Here is a 21,016-nt window from a genome sequence, read left to right as displayed (position 1 = left end):
TCCCCCAAACTAGTACATCCAAATAATCTGGCGGCGTAACCCCGTTGATTTATCGCCGGCCAGTCGCGTTTCGGACAGCTTTACAACCGGAGACGGCAAACAAAATAATAAAATGCTTCGTCTCGTTTCGCGAAAGTGTCCGCGACTGGGTGTGTAAACTGAACGTTCGCATAATTTCCAGAGTACTGGTGCCACGGAACCTGGATCGAGAACGACACAGCTTACTTGGTCGCGAGCACAGACGTCGGTCGTTACTGTCTCGTTTACAGTGCATCAGCCGCGGCGACAGGAAGTCGTGAACTCTCTGTGACGGGTCATCTTGCTTCCTGTCCGAGACCTTCCCACCGTCATCTAGTATCGTGGCAGGTCAACCTCACATCGTACGGTAAGCATTGTTGACACCCCCACCGATCATCGGGGACTTCTAACGCCCCTGCATGCCTCTCGTACCCTAACTAGCTCCTCTAATTAATTCCCTGACCAAAGCACAAACTTATTCGACTCTCGGTATAGCAAGAATTCTGCTTTGAAGACCAAGCTCTCGCCGATCTGACATCGAAACTGGTAATTTGATTAACTGAGAGGTAAATTGGCCGGCAACTTCATTCCGGGGACACACCTGGATTCCTGGAAGACTGCGCTTGGCTAATTAGTCGCGCGAACTTATCCTTCAGAATGTGACCTGATCGTTCACGTCCGCTGAAAGGAAACTCTACTGTGTACTGTTTGCTTGGAAACGCTGATCCCTGCACGCGAGTTTGGTCAAAAGAGACATCGGTTCTGTTTCAAGAATTCGTATCTCCACTTCTACTGCGTACTGGTCAATGAAAAAATTAGTACACGTTCCTCGAATGTGTTCCCAAATTAACCTAAAAATTTCGAGAAGATCCCCCGCGTAGTTCTTTCTGAAAAAAATTCGTAAATATCAAAATCGTGACTAGCGCATTTTATTAGGCTGTCCCAAAAGTTTCTTTCGTTTTCGATTCGTGCACACGATGCAAATTCATGTTAGGAAGTACTAGAACATTAACGTAAAGGTTATCGCATTGTTTGTATCTGTTTAGCAACATTAAAGGAACACATTCCGAAAGAAACTTTTGCGACAACCTAATAATGACTTAAGAGGGTCTTTTCCAACAGACGACGCACGCTCGTGAACTCTCACACACCGCTATACCACGTATACGTACGCGAGGATTGCAAGTGTCCGAGATTCCACTTCTGATTTCTCGATAATGCAAAGACGGGGTTTTTTAGTAGTCAAAATCGCTGGATGAAAGATCAATCTAGGGCGCTGTTTGCCTCAGAAGTCCTTCTTTTACGTTTCCGAGCAATAGTTTTGCAATATTCGGCTGCATGTTGCCTGTCGGAGAGTAAAAGAAGGACTTTTGAGGCAAACAGCGGCCAAGATTGATCTTTCGTCTAGCGATTTTGACTACTAAAAAACCCCGTCTTTGCGTTATCGAGAAATCAGAAGTGGAATCCCGGACCCTTGCAATCCTCGCGTACGTATACGTGGTCTGGCGGTGTGTGAGCGCACCCTAGCGGTGTGTGAGAGTTCACGCGCGAGCGTCGTCTGTTGGAAAAGATCCCCTTAATAGATGTAAACCGAAAAGTTCTTTCCGCGGACCTTGTGAGCAACGTTTTAACTGAATGTTTTGGTTTTCAGCGCAATGCAGCGAGATCTCAGCGGCGACGTCGTGGACGTACCGCGTTTCCGCCTCCGTGTACATCTGCATGGTCCTGGGGATCCTGTTCGGCAGGTATATCGTGAGGTGATGCTGCTGAGTGCAGGGACCTGGCCACGCAGAGACCGCCGTGTAGTCAGCGAGCAGCCACGGGAACACCGATCGACAACGGCAGACTGCAGAATCTATACATATATACATACACACACAACCACATATATACGCCCACGTGTATATCTATAGATTTCTTAAGCGGAACATTTTGGACGGCCGCCGAGGCCGACCGGGAGAAAGTAAATCTAATAATCAAGCTTAGTGGATAAGTGACCGTAGCAGCGAGTTGTGTGTCGGTGCGAAAGAAGAACAGTGGACCCATCGCAACAACAAAAATAAAAACCTGCTAGTTCCTTCGTCGGCGAACGTGGCGGAATCCCCGGGACGAACAGTTGTACATAAAGTAGCAATACGTTCGCGGAACACTTTCCCTCCAACGCGACAGGATCTTCCCGATTGTGCTCATTCGTCAGTGAATAAGTCGAACACTGCCAGCCGATCCACCGGGACTGCTAAACCCCTATCCTCCAACCCCCAACCCTTCTACGAAGCCTACACTCGTCGTGTGTCCAACTTCACGTACCTCGTCTCGAGCGGTTTGCCCGTTTGAACATGGAAATTACGAATTGATCGTTATGGGTTGCGTTCTCAGCGAATGTGGAGACTGAGAGGTTCGAATTTGTTCAGTTTTTGTAAGTGCGTTCGTTAGATAGGATTCTCCTGTCAGTATTGTATTCTTTTCGCGCAGCGTTGCCACTCTGTAAGTCCTCGCAGTTCGGCAGATTTTTGAGAATTTTTTCAAAGAAAAGTATTGGAGATTAGAATTTCAAACTTTGTACACTGATTAAGTAACATTTGAGCAGTACGACCAATTTTTTTCAAGCAATAATTGTAATTTTTTTGGAAACTAAGTCTGACCTAGATAGTCCCAATCTACTGAAATTTAGCTTTCCACCGAAAATACGATAGAACCGCGAGAAAAAATCGTAGATCAACTTTTGAAGCGTCATTTTAAAGGGGAGACTTCCCTTTATAAGCTCACATTAAAATAATTATAAGAAAAAAGTTTTTGAAAACTGAGTCTGACTTCGACAGTCCTGATCTACTGAAATTTGGCTTTTCATTGAAAATGCGATAAAACCGCGAGAAGAAATCGTAGATCAACTTTCGAAGCGTCATTTTAAAGGGGAGACTTCCCTCTGTAAGCTCCCATTAAAATAATTACAGGAAAAAAATTTTCAACCTTGCACAGTCGTTTGAATTTGCAAAACGTCAAAATACAAAAGTAATCAATTTGCTCGCTGTTTCTCACTGTTTTATCAAAAACAGAGGTAGTTTAAAAAAAAATAAGTTGAGGATTGTGAAAGTTGAGTCTTCAAGCATCAACATGAGTACAGGCAGAATGTCGTGCGGTGTTTCTTCACGAAGTTACAGCAGTTCTAAAATTGTGATTTTCTGGTTGTAGCTGAGGAACCGCTTAATCATTTGAAGAAGTGTGCTCCGTTAATTTCCTCGGGGGTGGAGTGTCGATGCTGCGCGGATAATTTGCGAGTACATCAGGCTCGTTCGGCTACTTATCATTGTGTAATTAGTGCGCAAGGATGCGAACGCGATCGAAGGGTGTTCACCGAAACCGAATCCGCTGTCGAGGGGGATGCATGAGCCCGGGGCTGATGGAGCCGGTCGAGGAGAGGACTCGACGTGGCGAATAGCGAAAATGCTGGCTGGTCCCTCGAGTTTGCCAATATTTACGTGTCTCCCGTCGTTGATCAGCGTGTCCGCCCCGGGGGCGTGGACTTTTTCACTTGATCGGGCGGAGATGAAAGGGGGAAATGAGATCGGAGGCCGAGGAATTGGGGATGGCATCGAGAAGGGAGGGGCTGGGGACGCGCAAGGTGTTCGAACTGGTTAAGAAACAAACACACGAGAGATAGAGAGCCGGACCAGCTTCTCCCTTTGCTGATGTTTCTAAATATTTGAAAATTGCTGGACGGTCTGGTGCGAAACACCTTCGAGAGAATCACCTCGCTTGTTTGTTCAGCCTCGTGCTTTCTGCTCGATCATGCCGGTTAGAATAATTGTTTGACGGATAGCGAGTGTGTCACCGATGTATAATAAGATGACATGGGAGAGAAGCAAATGCGTCAATTGTTTACAGTGTTTCCTCCCTCGTTGACTACGACCTCGAGATGTATCGGCAAGGTCATCGTTGAAAACAATTCTCAAAACATCTCAACGACGAAGGAAGAATTGTGAACAATTGCAAAAAAATCTGGGGACCATAACAGTTGCAACCAAAATGAAAAATCTTCAGCGTTACTTACGGCTGTTTCATTTTCTTCGCGAATATTTTGGACGTGGTTGTGTGGTCCCCGCAGAAAAAAAGCTGCAGAAAACGCAAAAATAAGGGTGCTGGGGCCAATACTGTGTGCGTCGAGTGGTGACTGTAGCCCAAGTGTATAAGAGATTGACAGATTGAGGGAGAAGAGAGAGAGAGAGAGAGAGAGGAGAGGACGAGAGAGACAAACTAGTACTTATTTATGGGGGTGCACGCGACCCCGCCTGTTCAGGTGCGAAAGCGTGGCCCCGCAGGAACAAGAAGAAAAAGAAAGGTTGCTGCGTTTCAGCCGCAATTAGACGCGTTTTAATTAAACTTCCGCGACGGAGACCGAGAAAGATCATGGAGAGGAAACTGTGTGTGTGTGTGTGTGTGTGTGAATGTACATGCGTGTATGGATGTGTAAAAATGGAAGGGGATAGGTGTGGGGACAGGTAGCAGGGGGTGGATGGTTGAAGTGCACCCCGAGTCTCGCTGGGCCACGAGTACCATGGCGAACGAACGATTCTAATTATAACTATTATTGTACCGTGCAGGAACGAGCGTGTAAATGGACTTCTCCCTTCTTCCGTGTCTTCTTTTTTCACTGTGTTTTTCTTACCTGAACCCCCACCCTCCGGCTCTCATTCGCGCTCGCCCCACGGGGGATGATCGAGCCAATGGTGGCTTCCCTCGGTCGCCTTTAAAGGCTGCTCTGTTAACACTGCCTTTGACGATGAAAGAGAACTGTGGTTTGATCTTGCTTGTATGATCTTCTAAAGATATACCGACGAACAAAAGCTGGCTGCGTGGATTCCACCCTCCGATCGAATTACCAGACCGACATTTCATTGGCCTAACTAGGGTCTAGCCTGTGATTCGGGTGGACCTTGACCCAGACACTTATCAGATACACATTTCACCCACACTGCCTGGACACTGCCCTACTCACTCGTGACACTGACCTGTGGCAGCTACGAATTTATTTGAGTTTCCTAACCCCTAGCGAAATCTAGCTTGGACATCAGATGTCCCAAGCCAGCCTAATCGATGTAGTCCCAGCCGAGACCCTAGGATTGATCAATTTCCTGAAAGTAGACTATCAGTAGCTAGAAAATATAAAGACTATATGGGGATGGAAGCTTGATCGAAGGGTTGATTCCACGAATCCCTAGTGCGAAAACGAAGACGAGGAAATTTTCTCCACGACCGCATGTTGCTGTTATCGTAATGGATGATCATTGGGGTCCTCCCTTGTTTTTCATTGAAGCGTACTCGATGATCGAAATACCTTCCTCGTAACACTTTACCTACCAGAAGTCTATTAACCTTCCGTCGGGCGCAATGTGCTTGACGAGCCCACATTCAAAAAACATGATAAACACCTAATTAAATTCATTTATATAACTGCTGTTAAGGAAATAGTGCACTTGGTGAGGTCTATACTCGTAGGGCCGCCCTTTTGGGCCCTCCCCAAGGGTAGGGTTTTCGAGGTACCTAGAAGGTACCTAAATGGGGTCCCCATATGGAAATCACCGACACAGATTTCTCCGACACGGTTTTAATCGACAACATTTCATTAATTTTTTATTTATTAATGAATTAATGTGGATTGAATGAAAATCAGTGGAAAAACGAAATATGAAACCGAGTGTTCGTGAATTAATTAATTAATAAATAAAAAATTAATAAAATGTTGTCGGAGAAATCTGTGTCGATGATTTCCATGGGACCCCCTAAATGATCGCGCTGTGCCTCTCAGATCGGTTGCGTCCGAAGGAAGGTTATTAGGATTTGTAATAATTCTGCTTGTACCAAAAGAAAGCATACAAATGTTCTTTTACATCGCAATCTTAAATGTGAAACTATTAGATGACGTTATTAAGGATGTTCTGGAGGTACGATGGGAGACAAAAGTACAAGAAATTCGAAACCCATCAATATATCAGCAATGAAAGCCATTCATGAGTATATTTTGCATTAAGAAAATAGATTAATTTAAAAAGCTTTCGTTTAATTAGTGAATTTCATGGTATGTATATTTATTTTCTAATCAAATTGTCTTCGTATTATAAAAAATTGTAAGTGACTTTTGCGAATAATTGTACCCTCTGATTGCAGCTATATTCAGTGGTCTACGCAGTTGTCGCGTTTCCATGCTAGTGAGAGGACAACACGATAAATTTGACATTTTGTAACTGTTTTTATAATTTTTTGCTCTGTAACTGTTTAGTGAATCCTAATAAATTTTGAACATAATTAATTACATAATTTTTACTATATATAAAAAAAACTGGAGTTTCTAGTTGCGTTTTTTCAAGGTTTAAATAGGGTTTGAAGTTTGAAGTGTAATTTTATGAATTCTCCATAAGAAGACGTGTTAAAATTCTTAAACGGCGCAGTGAATCGAACTGCATTGAAATTGAAATTGACATTGCATTAATTTAGTAAGAATTATATCTTGTCAAATTTTCAAAAATTTTGTTGTGTTTTTATAGACCTCCAGAACATCTTTAAGGGTGACTTGTTAGTTCACAATAAAAATTGCTGTTGCTATCGAAGGTTCCATTAAAAAGCGTTTAACCACGTATCATAGATTTTTCAAAAATTATGCAATAATCACCGGTCGGTAATGTGTTAATTGCGTATTTCCTCTGAAGTTATCCCCCCCTTACAACAGCCAGAACGATAAAGTAACTATATCGGTTGAAAATTTTGATTTGTCCGGAGGCCTGAGGGCAAGGAAAGACTCTAATGCAGGCCTGGCCAACCCAAATGGTTTCACGAGCCACTTCGATGACGTGTAACGTTACAGAGGACCGCACTTTATGCAAACATGCTTTTAAAAAATGTAATACAAATACAAAATGAATAAAACTTTATTGTTACACGTCGAACTTTCGCATTATAACAATGACTCATGCAATTGTTCATTTATTTAATATCTTTCGTATACATACAACGAGAAACAAAAGTTTCAATAGAAATATAAAATCGCCCGGCGGGCCGCGTGTTGGCCAGGCCTGCTCTAATGGTTCGGTGACGATGGGACAGAGGACTCTCGATCGAGGAACACGACATATCGATATCAGATGAAATCGAGTGAAGGAAAAACCCATAGACATATAGAGATAGACTGCGCCGTCTTATGGGCGAGTTGAAGCCCACAATGGCGGCGCGCGGTACAAAGAGTGAGAGAGAGAGCATTAGCCGGGGTCCATAGCGCTCTCTTTCCAATTGATGTATTTATTGATGTTTTATTTTTGTTTTTTGCCGCCATTGTGGGCTTCAGCGCTTCGTACAGGCCGCGCAGTCTATCTCTATATGTCTATGGAAAAACCAAACACGCTGCTAGGGCGAATGTTACACTGTTCAGTAGCGATTAGATAATTAATCAAGCACTTCGAACCGTGTTAAGAGACTTCAAATTATAATGAGAAAGAGAGAGAGAGAGAGAGAGGCTGTAGACCACGGGCGGAGACGAAACGGGAAAGAGAAAAATCCTTTTAGCGAGAGAGAGAATCTTGAGAACCGAGAACCTCGACAAAGTACAGATATTTTTCACTCGAATGTATTTTAATTAAGGACGTCGATTGCGAGGACGAGGAGAGGGGGAGGACTATACTTGGTCGCCGTGCTAGTCGATTACCATGCATACTTGGTTAGTTGGGTATACATAATATAAATATTGAATATAACATGAAAATAAAAGTGAATATATATAAATATATAAATAAATCTATGCAAATATACAGAATTATATAAATACACAAAGACAAGTCGATGTTGGCTATAAACTGTACACTATTAGATAAACGAAAAGGGAGAGGGGCGGTTCGGAAGATGATGGTTCACGTAGGTTGTCGATAACGAAGATGTCTTGAATTTCTCATTAAAATTGCACGGTTGAATTAACGAATAACTCGACAGAAAATTCGGTGACTATTTTCCAGTTATTTTCCAGTGGCGGTAGAATAACAAATTCAATGTTCGACAACCAAAATGAAAAACCACTTTGCTCTTTTCCGCGAAGAGACAGCTCTACCTATCTGTAAATAGTAGGCTTAACGATTTCGGTAATGAGGACAAAAGAAAGGACGGATTAAGAGAGAGAGAGAGAGAGAAAGAGAGAGAGAGAGAGAGAAAATATCTTCGATCGATTCACAGTGTCGCGATCTACGAGTCGCTGAAACTATCCTGTAAAAAGAGTCAGTATAGGGTCCTATGGAAATCACCGACACAGATTTCTCCGACACGGTTTTCACCGACAAGATTTCATTAATTTTAACTAATTAATTAATTAATGTGGATTGAATGAAAATCAGTGGAAAAATGAAATATGAAACCGAGTGTTCTTGAATTAATTAATTAATAAATAAAAAATTAATGCAATGTTGTCGGTGAAAATCGTGTCGGAGAAATCTGTGTCGATGATTTCCATGGGACCCGTCAGTATATGGTGGACTAGCGGTGACGCGAGACGGCGAGAGAGAATTCGGTTTTATATAGATCGCGAGAGTGTAGATTTCAGGGTATTTATATCGAGGGTTGAATAGTTATACACAGAATATACAAAATATTTAAATATAAATTATATTATAAATACAAATATGGAGGAGTATATTATCTATAAATATATTATATATACTATGTTTTTATTGTTGTGAAGTTACTCGAGAATGGCCGTAGGCGATGCTGTCGTCGGTGGGGATACACTCGTGTTTCATCGAACAACCGAACTCTGTCGTGTTTATTTATTGTTGTTGTTTTTCCATTACTGAAACGTCGCTGTCGATCGAAACATTCACATTCTCGCCGCTACACGTGTCTGTCAAATGTGATAAATAGACTGCGGATCTTTATGCAAAATAAAAATTATCTGCATCGCTTACAAGCCACAGGAACCAAATAAAAAGTTCTTTCTTCTTTTAATCATCTTATTAAGCTGAAACTAATAGACCGATGTCGTTAAATCGTTTTCATATGTACACTGCTTCAAATTGTACGTCCCTATCTTTCTCATAAATGCATAAAATCCGCAGTCTAGTGATAAACGTATTTGTTCATATTGTTTTCTTTTCAATTATGAGACATTAACAATTTTTTCAAAAATTGTGTCTCGCTGTACAAGAATTTTACGAGGATACAATTTAGTGAATGGTCGTTTAATTTTTGGAAACAACGTGGGGGCACAGTGTCGGTGTTTGAATCGACAGACTCTCAGACCGCAGAGACGCAGACTCGTAATCGCGCGAATTCACGGTAAACGACAGTCGAGCACGCGAAGGAAAGCGAACGTTCTATTTCCCGGTGACGATGACAGAAATGTATCCGCATTCCTGCGACGATGTAAAATACTGTTTATATTGTAACTGAGAATTCGAAATGGACAGGTATCTGCGAGGCTGCGTGGGTGGGGATGCGAACCTCGACCATAATCGTCGAGCTGTGAAAGCTCAACCACATTGAAACGGCGTCTAAAAACGAAAGCTCTGTAGATATTGTCTCGCCCCTCTATTGTATGTTCTTGAAAAGCCCTTCAAACGGTCTCGAACAGCGTCAAACGCCGATCGTTCTCACGGGATTAATCCTCTCCTATCGCCGGATAGGCGACATCAGCACAGAGATTCAACGATTTCAAAAAAGAAACAAGAAAAAGAAGAAAGAAATCAAATTTACCACAAAAAAAACACCTCCCCTCGTTGCGCACGCACGTCACTGCCTGTAGAACGAAACACAACGACTACTACCGTCTCTAGTCTTAGCGATTTACACGATAATTCCGATTTTGTAAACGAGAGAAACTAGCCGGCGATTTTCGTCCGAGATTCGGGCACGCGGCTTCGAAATATTTTTTCCGAAAATGTTCCCGGCGTCGTTTCGTCTTAGCAGACACTCGAAACATGGTGAAACGTGGTTTCTTTCATTCTTTTAAACCTCGGCAGTTAAAGTAGGATAGAGAATCAGTGGAAATTCATGTGAAATTTTACCAGGACCGTCTAAATTGATTTGTACGCGGAAAATAATGAGAAAGAATCGTGCTGCGAATCTCGGATGACAATCGCGCCCGCCATAACCACGCTAGACGAAGTATAGTCGCATGCAAAGGAAGCCTGACAGATTTTTTTACCGAGCGAAGGCAGGCGATGCGAAGCTTCGTTTCGCGGGCCACCAGAATGAGACGCGGCGGTGGACGACGAACAAAAATTGTCTCTCCTCGTTCGAATTTCCGCGAAACCCGTTTAGAGAAGAGGAAACGACGACGACACGACCGCGCGTGGCACACACGTTTTCCGCACTCCGAGAACACCGATCCGACGGTACTCTCTATCCCTAGAATTGGATCCACGCTTGAAACGCTACGAACTCTTATACATAACTGAGTGTTTTACTATCGGATTAAAAAATATTACGGCGATACTTATTAATGTAAATGGTTTTTCATTACTATATTATAGATGTTACTTAATAATATATTTACAAATAATTAAGCCAGAGCTGTCGTTTCATTCGCACCTACCCTGCGTCCTGAAATATTGTTGGTTAATCATTTTCTGTTGCGAAGTGAAGTTTTTCAAAGGACGCGCTGCGCAGTGATGCCAGAATCAAGTTGGTTTCAACTTCATTTTCCCCTCCAGGCTCTCCACCTTTATCCCCTTCCACTATCCTATTCCACCGTACAGTCCCTATCGCGCAAGCGCGTGTCTCCCATTCGCCTCACGCTGCCTCGCTCTATTCTCGTCGCGCAACGAGTCACATATTACTCTGGTCATCAGAGAAGGGGTACTTGTATTCCCCCCGATTCCTTTTCGATTACCCCTGTCTGGTAACACTGGCGCTGCGTCCGTCGTAAGCAGTGACCACCGAGAGGAAGCTTGGTGGGGGAAGCAGGCGTTTGAGGGGCCCCAACCGTGCCCAGCACTGCCTTATGGCAGTTACGGCAAGAATCATTTGCACGAAGATCAAGAAATGAGCAACAGTTTAAAAAATCATCTCTAATCAATTCATTAACGCAAACTCTATTGAACAGTGTGTAACTAACAAATCTTTACTGCGATTTATTATTCAAGAGAGAGCTTGTACAATTTTAATAAATAATAAATATCTATCTATTGTATACCAATATCATGGACTATTTATTTAAACCCCCACCCTACTAATAAATCGGCGAAATTTCAGAAATGTAAAGATTGCGGCCGAGTTGTCTTTGAGTTGTACTACTGATATGGTGTTGTGAAAATAGTGAGAATTCTAAAAATTCTAAAATTATCGGCCGTCATACTTTTCGTTGAGTTGCACTACTAAATTTCGAATACCTCCTTCGACATCCTGTTCTCCTGATACAAAGTTCAATTTTCGAGATTTCTGAAAATTTTCGGCCGTCTGACTTGTCGTTGAGTTGTACTACTGAATTTCGTATACTTCCTTCGATATCATGTTCTCCTAATACAAAACTTAATTTTCGAGGTTTTTAAAATTTTTTCGAAAAATGTGCAACTTGTACAGTTTTTTTTTTTAAAATTTGTTTTTTAATATTGCATTGTCACCCATTTCTGAGCTATGTTTAAAGTTTCAAGTCTCTAGCTCATCGGGAACTGGTTTAAAATTCGATTTCAAGATTTGACGCATACAACAACGACAACTCGGCTAGCTAATATAAGCGTGGTAATAAATGGAGAATGTGGATTCCGACAATAAATATGTTTTTATTACACATACATCTCGTACGAGGGTTACACGATATTAATACATGTTCATTTAACTGTCCAGCAATCAAACACGTTGTATTTTGTTTTATTCTCTATTTGTCTCTCGCAACCATCAGCGTCTCTCATCAACGTTAATGACCAGTCGTCATCGTCATCGTCGCCACCATTGCCATATCGTGGTCAAATATACAACAAGCACACATCATGTAGAATTCATTGGCATCGTCATACATTGTAAAACATTGTGTTAGATTAGGCATGAGACTACTCCTCGCTACGGGAGTCGAACATCGAGGAAAGAAAAAACGAAACAATGTGGATGGTGGTTGGGTGTGAGTGGAGAGAAAAATGGAGTCATCGAAAATCTATATAAAGGCTGACAGGGTGTGTGTAGGAGAAAAATGATTTCGTCGTTCGATCGGTCGTTCTCGCTCGATCAGAACTTCCCTACCACTTCGTTTCACTCTTCGATTATTTATTAATTTCGCATCTGTGATCTGTTTTCAATTCGAATACTTCTTTCTCCTGATTAATTTTTCGCCGGAATTAACCCCAGGGCAGAGAAAAACAAGTCCTCCCCTTCGAAAGAGCGTCCCCGCACGCCTGCGTCACGTCACTGTCACTTCTTCTGTCTCGGTTAAACGTTTAATTATCATTTTACCTCGTTGCTTACGCTCTAAGAAGTTCGTTAAGTTAATCATCTGCTTAATATCTAATCTCGGTAGCCTTATGTAATACTCTTATAGTCTAGGCTTGGTGGCCAGCACCAAAAACATTCACTAGATTCACTGCCTACGACACAGATACAGATTTTCGCATTGTCCCTCGAGTGGGCCTCGATCCCGCGTCCCTCGATCCCCTCCTCTCGAATCAACAACCCCTCTCGACGCAACACACAAAGAAAAGTCTCCTCTCGATGACAGCGCTGTTTCTTTTTTCTATTTCGTATAAAAAGAAAACGATAGAAAACAAGAGGAAACGTGCCTCGACTGTTCACAAAAATCAGAGAACTCGCAAGAAAAACCGCTTTTCAAATTATTCGTCGCCAATTTTCCCCCGCAACGCTTCGAACACATGTTGTTTTCTTTCTTTTTTGTTTTTGTATAATCGACAGAGCGGCCAGGCCCACCGGAAAGACAGCGTAAACGCGTTCCCGACGTTAATTGGCGGCCGACGAGCGGGACCCGACGAATACTGTGCACAATGATCTCTCCCCCTCGCGATCACCACCGGAATCATCCAACTGTCGGCGGTCCCGGTCGTCGTCGTCGCAATTTGAGCGATTCACAGACATCCAAGCGAGAGAGTACTTCTTAGTTTTTCCTCGGGTATTTTTTCGTCGCTTATCTTCACATCGTAATGCATGTTTTTTTTTCTTATTTCTCTTTAAACACATCGAGCTGCAAGGTTTCTACCTAATTAATTTTCCACTTTGTCACGGATTATGATTCTCTAAATACTACCATCGCTAGAAGCCAGAAACGTGCGATGATTCCTCACGGGAGAAATGTGTTTGTTTTCGTTTGTTGTTGTTATTGTTTCTCGGATGGTAACAAAGAAATTTTTTTCGCCGAGTGCGGTGTGACTAACATTACTCTTTGGTTAAAAACGATCGCGTGTGTGTGTGTGTGTGTATTGTGTGTGTGTGTGTATGTGTATGTGTATGTTGCGATGCGCGTGTGTGATCGAGTGTGTTTACACATGTGTTTTGTGTGTGTGTTGAACGGCGGCTACGTTAATTTTAATATGAACAACTGAAAGAGAAAGGCCAGCCTTTAGCGCGGTTCTATATTAAAATTAATCGTTCAACTCGTTCCGCGGTCCCCGGCATAGCAATCTCGTTTATCCGAACGATCCGCGACGCTCGTGTCACCGTAACGGACGCGCGAGATCACTTCCGGCACGCCCTCCTTGCCTTCTCTACGACTAATCAGCGAGCATGACGAAATCTTACGATTAGGGATAGGCTTAGTTCCTCTAACGATTAGGTTGATCATCGGAGAACCAAGGATGAGCATGAAGCGCGATACTAACGATCCTCCATTATCCGATATAACGGTCTCGCCCTCTTCGAGTGACCAGCATCTTCGTGTTCCTATTCTTCATGTTCTTCTTCGTGTTCTTCTTCGTTTTCATCATCCTCTTGATCTTCTGCCATCTCTCTCTCTCTCTCTCTCTCTCTATTCTTGAATCGTTTCTGAACTGTTCTGACTAGTTTGCCACGGTGTTCGGTGAACCGTGTTCACCGAGAGCCTTCGAACATCGTCAAGGGTTCGACGAGGGTCCAGCTGGTTTGTCGGAAGATGAGGAGACACCGACTGGCCGGCAGCACGTGCCACGAAATTGATATGTCTGTACGGATCCAATGATAGGATCAGATCCCCTGCATCCTCGTCTGGAACGTGCCGGACCCTCTTTTCTTCATGGTCAAACCCATGGTCTCTCGCGCAGGTACATCTTGAAGAGATTCGTCACCTCCTTTCAGGCTCGGGACATCCACTGGCGGCCCGTCTGATCGAACGACAAAACAACGGGGAAAGAAAAGCGACAATGGTAACAACGACGATGCTCCCTTATCTTCTCATCTCTTCTTCTTCTTCTTCTTCTTCTTCTTCTTCTTCCGCATATTTTATTCAGGTTTACCTCTCCGAGAAGTCACACGCTCGACGCTCTCTCGGCACGCTTCGAGCCAGCCGAAGCGCGACGAAGCCAGGACCGTTCCTCGTTCCTGAGGACCCGCGTCAGTGAAGAGAAATCGATCACCAAAAAACGTACGAGGGTGTCCTCCTCGACTTCTACCCCTTTCAATTGTTTTTCTTCGTCATTCATGCTTTCGATCTTCTTTTCTCTCTTGATCTCGATCGCGCGCGCTCTTTTTCTCTTTCTTTCTTTCGCTCTGTCTCTCCTTTCGACGCAACAGAAAAAGATCCTTCTTCAATCTCACTTCGTCGAGGCCTCTGAGCTAGCAGCGACTCTCAGACGTCGTGCCCCTTCGTTCCCATGCCATTCCCACAAAAGGCTCGCGCTCTTCCACCGTCCCAGGGAGTGGAGCTTGGCCAAAAGGTCAGTAGGTCGACACAAAGAGACCCGGCCGGGCGGCAGCGAGCTAAGTGTCACTGACGCACACGCCACCAGGTCTGCTGCACCTTCTCGTGGAGCTTTCTGCAAATCCCCACGAGCCTCCGTCACATCCCAGCCTCCGCGGCGTTTTCATCCAGATCACCGCCCCCGCCCGGCTGTTCGGCTGCTTCACCGGTGTCCCCGGTCTCCGTCATGTCGCCGGACTCGTCACCTTCTTCCAATGTGACCTGGAGAACATGAAATACGCGAGGTCAGTTCGTTCCTGCCGCAGGAAAATTCTAGATAGTGCTACCAATATGGGTCCACCTAGGCAGGGCCAACAATATGGATCCACCTAGGTAGGGCTTTCAGCAGAGTTGGGCAAAATGTAATTTCAATTACAATTACAATTACTTACCAATTATTGTAATTTGAAATTGTGCAGAAATACAAATTACGATTACACGTAAATGTTGATTACAAGTAATTGCAATTACCAATTACTGATTACATATAATTGTAATTTTATTTCGGACTTTATTTTATTGCGGACCACAATTACGATTACAGTAATTGTTAAAGGAGTAATTCCAATTGCTTAACGATTACAGTAATTGTAATCGAGTCGAAAAATTACTTCAGTGTAATTGTTCTTTTAAACCACTAATTTTTATGTTTTGGACCATTTAACCATTTCAACCATTTCTTATTGTAATTATTAGACTGCGGACTTTATGCATTTATGACAAAAATGAGTAGGTGTAATTTAAAATACCAAAAATATTAGGAAAATTTGAACACATACTATTATATTATTTCCAACTCACTAAACAAAATAGGGAAGAAAATAAATTCCTATTTCACTCCAGTCACTCAAGAAATTTTTATTTTGCATAAAGATCCGCAGTCTAGTAATTATAGTCCACTTTTGCGCACGTAATTGAAGATGTAATTAATTACTGCCCAACTCTGGTTTCCAGTTTGGACCAGATTTAGAAAAGAGTGGAGGAGATAGCGCACTCGATATGTAACTTGAACAGCTTGAGGCAAAAGTCTCACCTGGAAGTGTATCCTGTCCGCCTGTTGTTCGTTGCCCTGTTGTTGGTCATCGGACGGCGGTGACGGAGGGATCATGGACTGGTACCAATCGCGGTTCTCCTCGAGCGTGTCCAGAATATCCTGTGCGTCAGGGTGCACTAGGTCTGCCCAAGTCTCCCACAGCGGATGGACGATGTAATCGATGAAGCCGACCTGCGATTTCTCGATCGTCGCGCTGAGCCGGTCGCACATCGGGCTGATGTCCATGTTTTGTTCGCGTTCGCGATCTCCTTGCAGGAAGAACTCCTCCATCAGCAGACTGACCCATCGTCGGTAGAGGGGCAATGGTTTCGTGGGGTTGGACAGGTCAGCGCAGTGCACCAGGTTCTCCAAAACTTGGATACGGTCCGTGTAGTTGTCTAACAGGAGGACACCGGACCCGGCCACCTTCTTTGTCTCCACCATGGTCTTCAGGTCTGCCAACAGGGACATGTGTTTCGACATGTCCGTCGACAGGACCATGTCGATCACCATCTTGCGGACAGTCTGGCGTTGCTTCTTCGTCATGTTGACGAATATGTCGCAGCCCTCGTTCTGGAGGAGCTTGAACGCTACCGCCAGGTGGTGATTCTCCAGAACAGATTCGTCATTGTACATCAAGGCGAGCTCGGAACCTGAGGAGATTGAAGCGAAGACAAGTTAGCAACGATTTCTAATAAAATTTGATTTAAAAATATTTAATTAATTTAGACACTCACTCGAATTGATGAGGAACTGATTGGTGAGTCCAGGATGGTCCACGTCGTGAATGGTGGCAGCGAATAGAGCTGCGGTGATTTCCACTGGCGTGAACACGGACTGTAAGAAACGCGAAGGCTCTAATTAGCTAAAAACACTCGAATCGTTCGCAAAAGGGGACATTAATTACCGACGCGCAGCGTGCTAACTCGAGAATGCTAAGCGGTTCTAACGAGACGCTAACAGTCTTCACCCGATAAGTAATTGGCGCCGAGTTTATTGTGCTACGCCGGTTGTTTTCGACATGCTCGGGTTGCGAAAGTGGCCGGTGTACGAGCGATCAGCCAATGAATACATATTAACCTCAAGTGCGGGCGTGTTGAGCAGAGCGTGGGTGGATTGGGTCACGTCGGCCGCGTGGAGGCTATTGTGGAAGGGATTGTCCTTGACGTAATGATCCTCTAGGGTCATCATGAAGGTCACAAAGGTCTTCGGCGGTATAGCCAGGGATTTGAGCAGGTCTCGCCTCTGGAAGACTGTGTACGCGACGCAGGTCAGCGGTCTGTTGCTGCTCAGCTCGCCTATCCTGAAGATGTCGATGCCCCACTTGTCGATGTCCCGCAGAAGCTGCAAAAATTCAAATTTCGTCAGTAATCAATGCACAACCTAGAATAGCCGGACAGTGCACCCAATTCTCATTATCTCTACAAGTCTAAACTTCGTGTTTCCTATAACTATCCTTCTCGCAAAGACTAGAATTTTCATCCGAAAAATTTGAAAAAATTCTCACCTATGCGTCTATATAGTTACTATATGCCAGAATATTTTCAGAATTTTCGGTCGAAGTTAAATAGGGAAAGTGGACTGAAAATCGAAAATCGGATTTCTCGCTGTACCTATCCCCCTCGCCAAGACAAAAATTTGAAAAAATTCTCAAATGTCCGTCGTTGAAGCTAGCATATGCCAGAATATTTTCAGAATTTTCGTTCGAAGTTAAATAGAAAAAGTGGACTGAAAATCGAATAGCATGTTGAAGATTTCATTATCCTATCCACCGATCTCCAAAATTTTAGTTTTCCCAGCTAGCCAATGGCTGCATCGAAACCGTTTAGCATCCAAGGAAGAAAGAATTCGCCGAGGTCGCGAGCTGAACTTGCTCGAAGTGTTTGCTAGCACTTAAGGGTACTTAGCACTGCTCGGCTACGCGTTGGAGCCGACAGGTGAACGGCATGGTGACGAACGGAAAGTTTCCCGGGGACTCTGTTCATCAAATTAGAGCCTGCCGGTTGAAAGAAACACATGGATCGCGTCCTCGAGCGCGTGTGTGTATGTTCTGGTTAGTGTCGCGTGCAGGTTTTCGCGCGGTGCCCGTAAAGTAAGGTGAAACGATAATGCCTCCGATAAGGGATTCGGGAATTTGGGTTATCTGCGGCTCACGACCTCGTCCCGAATTGTTCCCCTAATCACGCGTGTGACCTGGGCAGATCGCAGACGTCAACAACAATATTTTGTGACGCGTCGCGCGCGAACAATTCCTGCGTGGAAATCTTAATCTGAAGCCCTTCGAATCTGCGCGGCGTTATTTGCCGAATGCCTTGGTTAAACAGCGGTCTGGATTATAACACGAAGTACAACGAGATTCCCGTCGTTCGTTGATGGGTCACGTACATCCGAGTGGTTTTCCCCTCGGACGGCCATCCTTTCTCTATTCTTTCTCCCCCACCATTGTTGGCATAACCGAGAGAAGTAGGAGCAAATATTTAAACGGTGGCATCTCGCGTACCAACTGGAAATTTCCTAGCCTAGAATCGCGAGAGTCTGCTCTTCAGACAAAGAGCACATACGCGAAATAAAAATGATAACACCAGAATTTCTATCTTCGCGAGACAAATGGACAACGCTGGCAAATCCCTGTGCAGCTGAATGCGGACCCGGACACTCTGAACATCTTCGATCCCTTGTCTGAGAGATTACACGTGTTCCGGGTCCTGCGCACACCCGATTGATAACCGGACAACACCGCGGAATTAACAGCGGATTAAATCCCGAGTATCGAAACGCTGCTGATCCGATTTGCGGATTTGCAAAAGCAGCGGAAACGCCGGACCGACCCCGGACAACCGGCGAATATATTTCTGAATGCTGTTGGTGTGCTCGATCGGGATCATCGTCATCGGCGATTCAACGAGCGATTGTGCAAGCGACACACCTGTTAAAACGTACGATTCTCGACGAACTACCTCCTCCCAGGCTCGGTAGAAAGTGTCGGTACCGTTAATCAATTTCGCTTTCACGATTGTTGGCCTCTGGAAGCGTTTATGTAAGTATCGCGCGAGGAACGAGGAAGATTGGTCATTCGGATCATGCCTAACCTTTCGCATGACCGACTGTTTTCCTGGCATTAGCATTTTCTACAATCGGAAACGAAAAATTCGATTTTCACCTAATGTTTTCTACGTCTTTAATAGCAACACTAGGTACTTCGTATTATTTTTATTAATTTCTAAAAAGCTTGTTTCGTAACTAGCACCTTTAGCCTATCTGTCAATCTAGCGCGTTCATTTTTTGTTCGTGAATTCTCTCGACTGTAACTGGATCCCGGCTATGCCTAACCTTTCGTATGACTGACTGTTTTTCTAGCATTAGCATTTTCTACGACCGGAAACGAAAAATTCGGTTTTCACCTAATGTTTTCTACATCTTTAATAGCAACACTAGGTACTTCGTATTATTTTTATTAATTTCTAAAAAGCTTGTTTCGTAACTGGCACCTTTAGCCTATCTGTCAATCTAGCGCGTTCATTTTTTGTTCGTGAATTCTCTCGACTGTAACTGGATCCCTGCTATGCCTAACCTTTCGTATGACTGACTGTTTTTCTAGCATTAGCATTTTCTACGACCGGAAACGAAAAATTCGGTTTTCACCTAATGTTTTCTACGTCTTTAATAGCAACACTAGGTACTTCGTATTATTTTTATTAATTTCTAAAAAGCTTGTTTCGTAACTGGCACCTTTAGCCTATCTGTCAATCTAGCGCGTTCATTTTTTGTTCGTGAATTCTCTCGACTGTAACTGGATCCCTGCTATGCCTAACTGTTCTCAGGTGACTGACCGAGGTGGTCCCCGTCGGGCCCAGTTGGTTACTTACCAAGCCGAGCTCCTCCTCCGTGGGTGTCTCAACACCGTACAGTGGTACACGTTCTCCCGTGAAGCTGTTCGTGTGCGTGAGCGGCCGTTTCACGCCGCTGATGTGGGACATGGCAGCCGGGCCCCTCTGGACCCGGTCCTTCTTCTTAGCTGCCCTCGCATCTGCGCTGCCTGCAGCCGCGACCGCATCTTCGATTCTCAAGGAGGGCAGATCCAATTCCTGTTGCTTGTCTGCGGACAGAAACCCGAGCCGGGAAATTAAACGAGGGCCTCCACGATGAAATATCGCCGGAGAGTGACCGCCTCGAACCTAATTAAACGCCGACGCTACCGTGCGGCGACGATTCCAACGCGATTTCACGGATCACCGCACCACCCGCCTCAGACTCTGGTGTAATTTGTTTATGTAACGCCTAGTATTTCTCGTGCGAGCCGACCTCGGCCCACGCGTACACCCACTTATTCGATTTATCGATTTATCGCCGATCAAGGATGACCCAGCATTTTTTTAGACTTTCAGCACAAAATATTCGATGAAGATCGAAGCTGAAAAAATTTATCTACGATTTCTTGTTGCCGTTTTATCGCGTTTCGAACGAAGTTGCAGTTCTTGAAGAAATTAGCGAACTGTCGGGACCGATGCAGGAGCCATTTACAGTGACTCCCATTAATATTCGGACGCTCTAAAAATAAAAAACGATAACTTTGTTAATATTGGACTATGCGATTTGAACTTTTTTGCGAAGCTACAGAACAATTAGTTTACTACAGGATGTGAGAAGAAAATTTTTTAAAAATTACATTTTGGTCGGAATTGTAGAGAAAATACTAAAAGTTGCATTTTACAACAGTTGAAAAATACAACTTTCAGTATTTCCTCTGTAATTCCGACAACTTGCAGTTTATTTTCAAAAATTTTTGTCGCGTTCTGTAGCAAATCAATTGTTCTAACTTCTCCAAAAATTTCAAGTCCTATATTCCAATATTAAAAAGGTTGTGGTCTTTTTAAGAGTGTCCGAATATTAGTGGGAGTCACTGTATGTATTTTGTGGACTGTTGTTTATAATTTTAATGGTGTCAGCATTATCCCTCCATTCTCGTGATGATCCAATAGAGAAGTTCAGTTCTCGAATATTTGTTAACAGGGACTGGCTCAGCTCGTTAGGAACATAACGTTAACGAACACGCACGCGAAGTTCCAATTAAATTGTGCCCGGATATTTCCCCTGAACTCCGTTGAAAGTTGAACTCGGTGTTCCGCGAT

The 21,016-nt window shown here is 43.8% G+C and overlaps 2 protein-coding genes across 31 annotated transcripts in view; one reads left to right on the top strand and one right to left on the bottom strand.

The window, feature by feature from the left end:
• The window catches only part of LOC143218918 (uncharacterized), a 306,463-nt gene extending 294,341 nt beyond the window's left edge, over nucleotides 1-12,122 (top strand). For 4 of the 5 annotated variants that reach the window (XM_076444540.1, XM_076444542.1, XM_076444541.1 and 1 more), the window contains 2 exons: nucleotides 182-385; nucleotides 1,670-12,122. In XM_076444540.1, coding sequence (XP_076300655.1) covers nucleotides 182-385; nucleotides 1,670-1,779 — 314 coding nt within the window. In that variant the 3' untranslated portion in view covers nucleotides 1,780-12,122. The remainder of the gene's footprint in view (nucleotides 1-181; nucleotides 386-1,669) is intronic. The other variant, XR_013011185.1, reaches the window with a different exon arrangement.
• The window catches only part of Dnc (phosphodiesterase dunce), a 393,758-nt gene continuing 384,487 nt past the window's right edge, over nucleotides 11,746-21,016 (bottom strand). For all 26 annotated transcript variants that reach the window (XM_076444511.1, XM_076444517.1, XM_076444512.1 and 23 more), the window contains 5 exons: nucleotides 19,754-19,983; nucleotides 16,968-17,231; nucleotides 16,625-16,724; nucleotides 15,888-16,540; nucleotides 11,746-15,076 (listed from right to left, as the gene is read on the bottom strand). In XM_076444511.1, the coding sequence (XP_076300626.1) occupies nucleotides 14,954-15,076; nucleotides 15,888-16,540; nucleotides 16,625-16,724; nucleotides 16,968-17,231; nucleotides 19,754-19,983 (1,370 nt within the window). In that variant the 3' untranslated portion in view covers nucleotides 11,746-14,953. The remainder of the gene's footprint in view (nucleotides 15,077-15,887; nucleotides 16,541-16,624; nucleotides 16,725-16,967; nucleotides 17,232-19,753; nucleotides 19,984-21,016) is intronic.

This window comes from Lasioglossum baleicum, chromosome 20 (genome assembly GCF_051020765.1).
Source record: "Lasioglossum baleicum chromosome 20, iyLasBale1, whole genome shotgun sequence".
In the NCBI taxonomy this organism is placed as follows: Eukaryota; Metazoa; Arthropoda; class Insecta; order Hymenoptera; family Halictidae; genus Lasioglossum; species Lasioglossum baleicum.
This window is presented reverse-complemented; position numbering and strand designations above follow the sequence as displayed.